This window comes from Thunnus maccoyii, chromosome 13 (assembly GCF_910596095.1).
Source record: "Thunnus maccoyii chromosome 13, fThuMac1.1, whole genome shotgun sequence".
Classification (NCBI taxonomy): Eukaryota; Metazoa; Chordata; class Actinopteri; order Scombriformes; family Scombridae; genus Thunnus; species Thunnus maccoyii.
This window is the reverse complement of record NC_056545.1, coordinates 10028198-10040193: the sequence shown is the minus strand read 5'-3', so window position 1 is coordinate 10040193 and position 11996 is coordinate 10028198. Positions and strand designations below refer to the sequence as shown.

The 11996-nt window shown below is 39.2% G+C and overlaps 1 protein-coding gene across 1 annotated transcript; it reads right to left on the bottom strand.

Moving 5' to 3' along the window:
* Nucleotides 1-1408: 1408 nt before the first annotated feature.
* myl10 (myosin, light chain 10, regulatory) lies at nucleotides 1409-9714 on the bottom strand. Its single transcript, XM_042431251.1, has 7 exons — nucleotides 9633-9714; nucleotides 8884-8973; nucleotides 6923-6998; nucleotides 5865-5969; nucleotides 4467-4545; nucleotides 3668-3716; nucleotides 1409-1744 (listed from the first exon to the last, which is right to left on the bottom strand). The coding sequence occupies exons 1-7, from the start codon at nucleotides 9633-9635 to the stop codon at nucleotides 1637-1639; spliced, it is 510 nt and encodes a 169-aa protein (XP_042287185.1). The 5' UTR covers nucleotides 9636-9714; the 3' UTR covers nucleotides 1409-1636.
* Between the last annotated feature and the right edge of the window lie 2282 nt (nucleotides 9715-11996).

Genomic DNA, 11996 nt, shown 5'->3' with positions numbered 1-11996 from the left:
AGTATGCTTACTTTTTTCCTGGGACATTTAGTTTTAGCTGGCAGTCTTTCAGCACAATAGCATGTGTGTAGCCATCAGTTGCACATTTAAAGGGGACGTATCATACACATTTCCAGGTCTGTATTTATATTCTTGGGCTCTACTGGTATATCTTTACATCATTTACAGTTCATAAAACACCTTATTAATCTCATACTGGCTCTTTATGCAGCCCCTCAGTTCAGTCTCTGTCTGAAACAGGCCATTCTAGCTCCTGTCTCTTTAAGGCCCCCCTCCGGATGAGCCCACTTTGTTCTGATTGGTTAGCTTGGTGGCTCGAGAGGCTATGTGAACAGTCTTTACTCAAAATGGAAACTTCTTAAATATGCATGCATGTTCGAGCTGAAATCCAATCCAAAATATGCAAATGGACAATGCAAAAAACCCATGGAACAATCTTAACAACAAAGGCTATGGATTGGATGGCCATTTGTGGAACATTCTGATGTCATCAGAGGAGGAAGTAGAGGTAACTTTGCAAATGAAGCGTTCAGAACAGGTTGAAGCCCTGGCTTTTGACTTGCAGGGAGCATTTTTACATACGTTAAACTCAAGTGTTTGAACTTTGACTATGTCTAACATAGACATCCATCACCATAACAGTATAAAAATAACAGAAAATCACAGAGAGATGTGTTCCCTTTAAGATACTTTTACATAGTTTTTGTTTTAATATGAGTCAGCAGGACAGAGTTTTCAACCAAGTCATAAGTAGCTCGCTAACAACTAACAGCTGATAAAATCTGCTAGTTACAGTTGTCATTTCAGCCGACTAGAAGTGAGAAGCCTGCTTTTTTCTAACTCTGGCTGACGTAAAGGACCTATTGTTTGCAAAATTACTACAAATAAGAATTTTGAGTGGTAAATCTGAATGTAAACGGCATACAGTATGTGCTGTATGAGAACAGAAAGTTTGACAGGCTTAGCAATGGTAACTAAGGGGACACCGCTTAACAAACAGTCAATTGTTTGCCCAACTTTGCTCGCCTACTAGTTGCTGAACTGTAATTCTGTTTATTTCAAGACACTGATTCCGATAAAACCCCTCTAGTTCAACCAGAGGATGTCACTTAAAGGTGCAGTGTGTAGAATTTAGTGGCATCTAGCAGAACAGACTTGCCAGAAATGGAATGTAATATTTATAAGTATATTTTAATTAGTGTATAATCACCTGAAAATAAGAATTGTTGTGTTTTCGTGCCTTAGAATGAGCCTTATATCCACATAAGGAGCGGGTTCTCTTCCACAGAGCCCACCATGTTGCACCGCCATGTTTCTACAGTAGCCCAGAACAGACAAACCAAACACTGGCTCTAGAGAGGGTGTTTTGTGTTTTTTGCGAGTTTCGCAGTCACCCTACATTCTCAGTTTGTTGCACTCTGCAACCTCACCACTAGATGCCACTAAATCGTACACATTGTTCCTTTAAATGCCATACAAACTAGGTGATACAGTACCAATGAACACAGGACTCTTATGAAAGTTTAATTAAAACTGTGGGTGAATGAAGATGAAATGTGATGGTGTTCAGTTGAATCTCAGAGGACATGACATGTGATTGACAGGTGATGAGGGTTGAGGGTTGTCTTTGGCTGTTTCACTCCTCCTGCTCCTTTTCCTCTCCATGGGTGATAATGTAGCACAGGTTCTTGTAATCCAGGTTTCCAGCAACGTCCAGGGGAAAGTTTGTGAACATCTGGTTTACCTAAGAGAGGGTAAGTAAGGATGAGAGTCAAAACTCAGATTGATCGTCAAAAGACCCTAAGCTAGCTAGAAACCATGTAGTTGATACAAGTTTGAAATGTCATTTCGCTTCTTGATTTACAACCCCTACATGGTTCTTAAGGCGATACTTCAATATTTTGGGAAATACACTTAATGGCTTCATTGCTGAGAGTCACATGAGAAGACTGATACCACTCTCTGTTCATTAAATATGAAGTGAACGGCAGGAGATGATTAGCTTAGCTTAGCGTAAAGACTGCAAATGGCTCATGGCTAGGTACATATTAAGCGTACAGATACAAGAGTGATATCAATCTTCTCATCTAATGTTCGGCAAGAAAGCAAATAAGTGTATTTCCAAAACATTTGTGTGACATCATTTGAAATTTTCTGACTTGAGCTAAAATATTCATGCAGCTTTTATCCCAAGTTGTGCACTTTATTAATGTACAGAGACAGGAGATAAATGATGAAGATCAAGGGTAAAATCAGAGAAGAAACAAGAAATCCTGATAAGTTTGGAATCAGTCTGTATGAGCTGTGACACATACACAGAGAAATTTGTGTCTTTACTGTCAGGGAACTTGTCCATTGGTAGTTTGTAGCTGAAACTTACTGCCAAAACCTCACCAGCTGTCAAATTCATGTAAGTGCAGCTTGATGAAACCTCACTTTAAGCAGCAGTTTTGCTGAGCTTTTAGTTTCTCCTCAAGGTTTGTTCAGAGTCTGTTCCTGATCTTACTTCACATCCTGATCAGTATACCGCCTCCACTGTTCATGGGCTCACCTGCATCTTGCGAACAAGTGGCATTAATTTCTGAGGACATGCAGGATAACTATAATGTACATGTGAGTATGTGGTTAAAAGCAAGTATGTTTTTGCTAAAAGCATATGCAAGGAGGTGTCTGTTCTTCCAAAGACCTGGTGTAGCCCCCTTTAATCGAGCTGTGCAGCACCAAGCCGGGACCACTACGGTCCCACAACACGGGGAAATCACACTGACCCACACTGTTGTGTTCCTGCTTGGTATCAGGGCTGACCGAGGCTAAACTGTGATGACCTTTAAACCAAACTGTCTTGCACAAAGCTGATTGACTCATCACGCTTGACTGTGTTGACAACTAGAGAGAAAGCCCTGTTTTTTAAAGTCTCTCTCTCTCCCAGAACATTTTTATCTTGAAACTGAATCTCTGTAGTTTGGAGTCTAGTTTCATTCCTAGTTTCATGCTCCTGTTTGTACTTTGAGATATCAGCCTAATTTTACTGTATACTAATTGCTCTCAGTGGCATCAGAGCTGCTGATAGAAACATTTCCTGCTGTTGCTGCTTATTAAACGTGTGTTTTGAGTTAGTTGAACTCTATTAGTGGAGCTATTCTTCAACAAAATAGGTCTAAACAACATGAAATAGATGCATTTGGTGCTGTTTGGTAGCAGATCAGATTTAAATATTGCAGGAATGAAATGAAGCAGAAAAAACAGCCGCAGTGAAATGTTAGATGAAGAGGTGCAGACAGCAGGTTCTTACTGTGGCACGCCTCCAACACATCATCAACAACTTTCTTAACCATGCCATGCTGTCCTGTGGAAAACCACCCACACTGTACCAGCACTGCTTTAACGTTTGGAATATCTCCAACCCATCGAAACACAGCATTTGTTGTGTAGAGGGCTCGAAGGCTCTGAGAACTTCATACTTAATCTCTGGTTTACCACAACACAGCACACCATGCAGGCTCTCTTTTTATCTGTTTCTTAAAATGTTAATTGTCTAATGTACTGTACAATGACAACACAGCTGACAATCTCAAAGTGAAGGTGCTATGTATCAGTCTTTAATATGTAACCCCTTCATCATGCAAAGATCACCACACTCCTGTAGTGATGGATGGACATGCATTACCTCTTCCTCGGTGAACTTGTCTGCCTGAGACATAAGGTGGTATTTGATGCTGTGAAGGGAAAATAAATAATTTGTTACTTGCTTTTAACAACATCATTTGTCTGCGCTTTCAAAACCGTCACCAATCACTGTTAAAAAATATAAGAACAAATTATGTTTTATGATGTGACAATGCTATGAATAAAGTTAGGTTAGGTTTAGGCACAAAAATTACCAGGTTTAGGGAAAGATCATGGTTTGGGTTAAAATGATCACTTTTTTAAGGTTGAAGAAACATGCAGTGTGGGTTAAAGTTAGGCTTTGTTGTCATGGCTACAATAATAAATGCAGGGTTAAGGTTAGGGGATGATCGTAGTTAGGGTTTTTAAAACACTGTCCCGGCACATGGTTGGATGTGACACTTGACAAATGAACTGTGGTCTCATGCAGCGATGTCAAAAGTCCACTTTTTGCAAGTCAGGGTTAAACCATCAGGCCAACCCACCACTTCTGCATGAAGAAATTGGGCAACTTATACATAGACGTCATCTGAACTGCGCCACTTCTCTGGGTCATAATTACTACAGCTGTTAGACGGCATATCATTCAAACATAACTATAGGTCATTTTTGGCTGACTGACATGATGACCTATTGTGTCGTTTTTCTTGGGAGGACAGGCTCAAACATAAACATGTTAACATTGTCATTTTGGGCATGTTAGCATGCTGATGTTAGCATTTAGCTCAAAGCAGTGCTAGTCCTAAGTACAGCCTCACAGAGCAGTTAGCATGGCTGTAGAGATATTTTACAATACGTACTCGTCTCCTCTCAGGACGCCTGTTCCTTCAGGGTCAAAGATCTTGAATGCGTTGAGAATGGTTTCCTCAGGGTCAGTACCTAATCGATGAAAGATGTTTCACAAATACAGATTAATACCACAATACATTGTGGTAAATAAGAGAAAATAGTGTTATGTGGTGGTAAATAAAACAAACAAGGTACAATAAATATATTAAAATACAAAGAAATACATTGCCACTTTTTACAAAATACAGTTTTATCAATGTTTCCGCAGGGATGACTGGTATTGTACAACACTAAAACTAGGATTTGCCAGCAGCATAATAATGGCGTTTTGAGAATCATTCAGTCGACAAATAAATTTGTACATCAGATTTCTCAATAGATCCTGGAAAGTGTTGACATCTGCCTAACAAAACAAGTCTCTTGCGTTACGCCACTTAGGTTTTTTAAGTAATATCTGCATACAGTCATTATAGGCAACCTTAAGTCTATGCATGCTCACCTTTTAAACTTGTCCCACAAGGGGGCAGTGTAGAGAGGAGTGCAATATGCTCTGAAGAGACTTGACACGTGAACACGTTAGCTTGAGCATATATTATACGGCACTGCCTATACATGTATATATAATAATAATATATATATATATATATATATATTGTCTTATTATAAACACATAGCACTTGCCCTGGCAGATAAAAATCTGGAAAGTTGAGGTATTTATACCCTTTTGTTCTACATATTAGGACAGCACTCTTTTTAGCATTGTATTGCACATCATATTTGACCTCATAATCAGAGCACATATTCAGCAGCTGTTGAAACCCAGCACTGCTAGGAGAAATAATAGCCAGACTGTCGGCATACATAAAATGGTTTATTAGGGCGTTACCAATCATGCAGCCTCTTAGATGGTCAGATAAATCATTCATGTATACTTTAAAGAGTGCTAGTGAAAATTGCCGTAGTCCATTACCAATGCCAAAGGGAGCGGAGACTCTATTGCCCCATTTGACCTGCATACTCTACCAGCATACCAGTATGCCAGGATTCTTATGCGCCTCTTTGAGTCAATATCAGAAACAGCTTTTGGTGATTAACTTGGTCAAAAGCCTCAGAGGCATTAATAAAACTGATTAGAACAAAGGAGTTTTGCCTTCTATATATTTCAACTACTTCTTTCAAGGCATAGATACACAAATCAGTACAATGCTTAGCATTGGTAACTGGTTCTCCGTGGTACAAAATATTTACATAAATGATCTAATAGAATCCTTTTCAGGACTTTAGATACCACACTGGCTAGTGCTATTGGCCTGTCATTATCGAGGACTCCCATCCTTTCCAGCTTTGTCCTTGATATCATTCAAAGATCTTAAAGAATGCAGCTGTAGTTTAGAGATATTCTGACTGACCTTTGAGCTTCTCGCCGAACATAGCTAGGAAGATGGTAAAGTTGATGGGGCCGGGAGCCTCTTTCATCATCTCATCCAGCTCATCATTGCCAACGTTGAGACGACCTGCAGACAGAAGAGTGGTCACTACAGTCAGATCACACACTTTTTTTATGCTGACAATCATACAGTAATTAACTTAGAAAAGCTCATTCTCACTGTTTCAAAACCAGGATTTTACAGCTGCAGCAGCTTATTTTCTACAATCAGAATGACTGAGCCATAGATAACTTGTGGAGTGTTTTGTGTTTTTGTCAGTGAATGACTATTAACATATAGTTGGAGCCTAATGCACAACAAGCCATGGTTTCTGTTCCTTTACAGAAGTGATCACATCATCAGGTCTACCTGCCCACTGAAGCACAAATCCAAGGCAATATGTCTGTGAATTTTGGCCTCCATCACTTACATTGAAAGTGCATTTGAAGGGGATCTTTTAATAGCCTGTATGAACAGGAGGAATTATTACAGCAAGAAAAAATTCTTTCAATGTTCATTTGGGCACCTGACTGTTGTTTGAAGACAGACTTGAAAGACTGTGATGTATCTTGTAAGACTTAGAAACGGGAATCTTTTATGTTCTGTCAGACAGAAGTGTCAATGAGAACTGTAGCGAATTCAGTTTTCATTCAATGAAATGTTGCTGTAGTCGCCGAGTTCATCAAAAATAGATCCAGAAATCAAAAGTAAATCTATCTAAGTTGCATATTGTGTTTTAAGTTTTCTCACCATGAAAATCTTTATCTTACACCCACCATTAGCTGCCACGGGGCAACACAGACTCCCTATTGTGAAGTCGGAAAGATGTGGGGGAAGATGTTTTCAAATGTTGTCCGACCATCTCACAAACATTTCCGTTGCAGCATGCAAGCACCTTAAAGGTTGAGGTTAGCCATGTAGTACTTAGTCTTCAGAATAATATGTGTGTGCGTTGGCGGAGCCCCTCCTAGCAGCCCCTTAGACTGAGGCCCTTTTAACTTGAATTGTAACCTACATAAGCTACAGTAGAGGCAGCTCACCCAGAGCAGCGTATGTGTCTCTCAGGTCCCCCTTGTCAATGAAGCCATCTCTGTTCTGGTCCATGATGGTGAAGGCCTGGAGTGAAAGAGTATGTGTTATCATTTCTCACGGTTTACAGTCCCTTTTTTTTTTTTATTAACATGCATTCATTCAAAGCATCTTCACCTGTTGGTGTGCAGGTTTTCATTTGAAAAACTCATCCTCAACCTGCAGCCTCTCAGGCTTTGATAGTTAATGGCTGAGAACTACCTGCTGTAGTCAATGGCTTCCTTACATATTTTACATTATATATTTTGCTAGTCCATTATAACAGGAAATGAATTGTTATCTTATACTGTAATAAGTAATGGTGGAAGCAGTATACAGATCCTTTACTTAAGTGAAAGAAACATTAACACAATTTGACAAGTAAAAGTCAAAAATCAAAAATGTTCTTAAGTAAAAGTAAAGTGATATTATCAGCAACGTGTTTTGTTTTTTTGAGTGATTCATTAACATGTAAGTATTTAAAAGAAGTTTTATATACTATTTTAACTAGTTTAATCAGTCAAGAATGCAGCAGTCAGGACATAGTTGACCTTGCTGAGCATCAAGACTGGAAGCAGCAGGAAACAGATAAACTGGCTCTGTACAAAGACACCTCTATTGTTTATATCTCATTTATTTAATCGGTACACAAATAGAAATATAGAAACGAAACTTCACAGTTTTTAACTTTAGAGGGGGTCACTTGCTATTGCTATTTCTTGCACACACTGATGGTTGTCATCGTAAATGTTCAAGGACCAAAACCTGAGCACTATATCTGACTGTATCTAGCAGCCTACACTATAGCTGGAAACATTGCACAGAAGTGCTGGGCGGATGGATATAAATAGTTACAACACACAACTCCCACTAAAACCATTGTTTTTACATTTCTGCTTGTGTACAGATTAAACAAACTAGATGAAACATTATTTCGTAAGCTTTAGAGGTGTTGGTAGTGTGTTTTTTGTACTTTGGACAGAGCCAGGCTAGCTGTTTCCCCCTACTTCCAGTCTTAATGCTAAGCTAAGATAAGCTAACCACATTCTGATTGCAGCTCTATATTTAATGCACAGTCATGAGATTGACATCTGATCTTCTCATCTCATTCTCATAAAAAAGCGAAGCAGTGCATTTCTGAAGAGCTAGTTCTTTGAATAGAAGTAGGAAGTAAAAAGTAAAATATTCTTAGAAATGTACATCACTACGGCAGATAAAATAGTTTAAATTGGAGACACTGAAGTAAAGTAACAATACTTGAAAAATGTTCTTATTCTTAGTATTTGAGTAAATGTACTTAGGCACTTTCCACCTCTAAAAATAACTATCATCCCTTGTTTACCACTAAAACAATATTTTTCAGAATGAGCCAGTGGGTTTTTTTAGGTCTGAATTGTATTCTCCACGGTAATAATGTTCATCTTTTGAGACGTAAAACAAGGAAATTCAGACAATTACCTGACATAATGACAAGTGCAGTATCTCAAATTCAGCAGTGTTAGGAAATATATTTGTCCATCACATCACAGACATGAATGACAGATCAGGGAGTGTGTAAATAGACTGCATTTAGCGCTTTTCTAGACTACCGACCACAACAACGCATGCCAACATTCACTCATTCACACACACAGTCATACACTGATGGCTGAGGCTGCCATGCAAGGCGCCAACCTGCTAATCAGGATCGATATAGCACTTTACAATGTTTCTAATGCTCACTCACCCGGTCACACACACAATGATCACACACAATTTGGGATTCTATATCTTGCCCAAAGACACTATAACTCATATATTTTTATAGGTGTTGTAAAAAATAACTTAAAGCAGAAATCTAGTTTTAGTAATCATGGCCTGGTGGCTAAGACAAAATGATTTGATACAAGATTAGTAAGAATGTGACAGACGTAGCTGCCAGTGGTCGTCCCACCTCCTTGAACTCCTGGATCTGTGACTGCTCAAACATGCTGAAGACATTGGAGCTTGCCTCGGCGGTCTTCTTCTTCGCTTTCTTTGGTGCCTGATGGCAGAATTTGAAGAGATTGCTTGTATATTAATGGGAGCATTGTTTCCTTAAATGTCTGATCATGTTGCTTTATTTCTCTTCTGTCCACTACTTGTTAATTTCATGTACACACTGAAAGTTTAGTCTTTTTCCTTCTGATCCCTACTGTGGCTCAAAGAACTCATCATACTGCGACTTTATGGAAACACATGCAAATGGACAAAACATAAGAATGTATTCCCTTAGTGTTTCTTGTGTTCATTTAAGAATAAACATTTGCATTTATTTAAGCATAACCACAATGTTTGCTAGACCCTTTACCAAGCTTTTAAGTTGCCTCACCTTAATAATACTTTTACTGCCACATGCTGATATTTATTTCTAAAAATGTTGTCAGTTTTTGTAGATCTATGTTTAATATAATCTTTCTCTCTTACTATCTGAATAAAACTGCAGTTTGTCAGGTATTTCATATTTTGCGAAGACAAACACTTGCATATGAACATATTTTCTAAAAGATATGATAACTTTGCACTTCCATCCTTGTGTCAGACATAAATTGGATATTCTTTCTCCTTCTTTCTCATTAAACCAGCGACTCAAAAGAAGAGGCTTGAACAGATAAGGTTAGGAGGAAAAAGGAGGATGTGAAGGAAAAAGGAGATCAGCCTTACCATGGCGGAGGAGTTTCTCAGCACGTCTTGCGTTCAGAACTTCCTGATCGAACACCTCAGAGTCGCCCTTTGCAGTTATATAGACCTGGCCACATCAGCCACCTGGGCTAAGTTTAGACAATTGTGGGTGGATCAATCTCAGGTATTTCTTCCATATAGAGCCTGAGCTCTTCCCCCTTATTCATCATCCATAAAATTTCTATTGTTACCCATTGTAGTGAACAGAAGGAGCTGTCACCACAGGGCAGACGGACAAATGCTCATACCTGAGGCTTCATTCAGGCTAATCTTAGCACACAAAGCACCCACATTAGCTATATAATGAACTAACACCCTTGAGGGTTAGAAGAAGCTTTAAACATTAAGTGACCTTTGCAGGAAAATAAACTATTACCGTTACAATAGCACTTTTTGTTTGAGTTTTTTTGTTAACATTTCAGTTTAACTCAAGTGTGAAACAGAGCAGCTCAGGACAAAAAAAGCAGAAAAAGAATTTACTTTCTTGTGTGAAAAAGCTTTTGTTGAACTTGAGTAATTGGAGAAAGTGCTGTCGGAATAAAAACAGCCCACAATGTGCTTCTGTCTCACAGCTGTACCTCTAACTTGTGGCTCTGACCTTGAAACTTCGGAGAGACGCATGTTTTGGATGACGGATGTGACGACCAAAACAGGTGTATATTTTAATATCCATTTATAGTGTATGTACGCTATGTGCAAGTGTGCGTATGTGTCTTGTCTATGTGCATAGTTGTGCATCTATGAGACATGGTCAGTCTGTGATGTCTGAGAAAGACCAACATACTACAGAAGGAAGTGATAAAATGGGAAAATTAATTAAATTTAACATATACCAGTACACTACAGTGGTGCCTGTTGGCTCAGTGTTTAGCTCTGTCACCTCACAGTAACTGATACTGGGTTCAAACATTTGGCTGCAATGAAAAGGTCATTGTGCCACCGTGCATAAAACCACAAATCCCTTTTTACACTTTGGTCTTTGTACGGATTAAGTCTGTTCATTTGTGAGCTTTAGAGGTGCTAGCGGGCAGATTTTGTCATCTTTGGACAAAATCCAGCTGCAACCAGTCAGCAACACAAATCTAGTCTAACCAGCTGCAGTGACAACGAGGCAGCCCACACGACCTTCTCCCTGGCGACGTCCTCCAGCTCTGCCTATGGAGCCCTGAGTCATTCACAGTCAGATACTCTTTGTTATCTCTAAAGTGCTGGAGGTGGAATGGAGGCATCCTGATCAGATACCCCGACCCCCTTGACTGACTCCTTTCAATGTGAAGCAGTTCCCCTCTGAGCTCCTCGCCTTATCTCCCTGTTTAATCAAATCAATACACAGAGCGTTTGTGGCCATGTAAAATTTAAACAGAAAGTAGGAGGAACATCATATTTGATAATGATCCCCTTGGTTACACATTATACTGTGAATATATTATACTGACTTTATACTGTATATTCATCATGTAAGGAAGCAGCCTACAATAATATCTGAACTGTGACGTCATCTGTGCGTGAGTGTGTTTGTGACCTCACAGATGATGACATATATATATGATGTCACAGTTCAGAACAGTGATGGGGCTGGACTGGTCCGGGCGTCTGCTCCGGGCTGGTGGAGGAACCAATGGATGGGCTGCACATTCATCCTCAGTTTTGTTTTGTTTTGTGTTTTTTTCTGTTTGTTTGTTTTGCAGGCTGTGCCCTTCGGAGGTGGAATGCCTGTGAAGCATCTGGCCTCCAGTTGTCCTCTGACCGGCTCTCCTCATAGCAACAGAGCTACCAACTCTGCTCCATGAGAGGGAGGGAGGGAGGGGATGTGGGAATGGGCAGGTGGGTAAACAAAACAAAAATAACAACAAATGTCACAGACATCACTGATGATGCCACTGTACAAGCCTTTTCTGTGATTTCACAGATGATTTTAATTTCACAGATTTATTTTAATAAATGTTCAAATGGTCCAATATTTCACCAAAAATCAAAGATTAGAGAAAAAGCTGAAACTAAGCCAAAAACTGAAAACAGATTTGTGTATCAGAACTTTGTTTTTTCTTCTTTCCTCTCCCATTAATCATCGCACAACCCCTCAGATTTATGTAGTGACCCTTTGGAGGGGCCTTGACCCCTAGGTTGGGAACCAGAGGACTAAACTAGCTAAGTGTATATAAAGTAGTTCAAACTAGCTCCACCTCCAGCTGCTACATTAGTAACATACTGCTCTAACACTGATGCTTCAGTATTAATAATCTAATGATGTCATATATAATGATATTTCAGTCAGAGGGACCAAACCACTACTTTTACTGTAATACATATGTATACTTATGTACTTTTACTTGTAATAGAGTATTT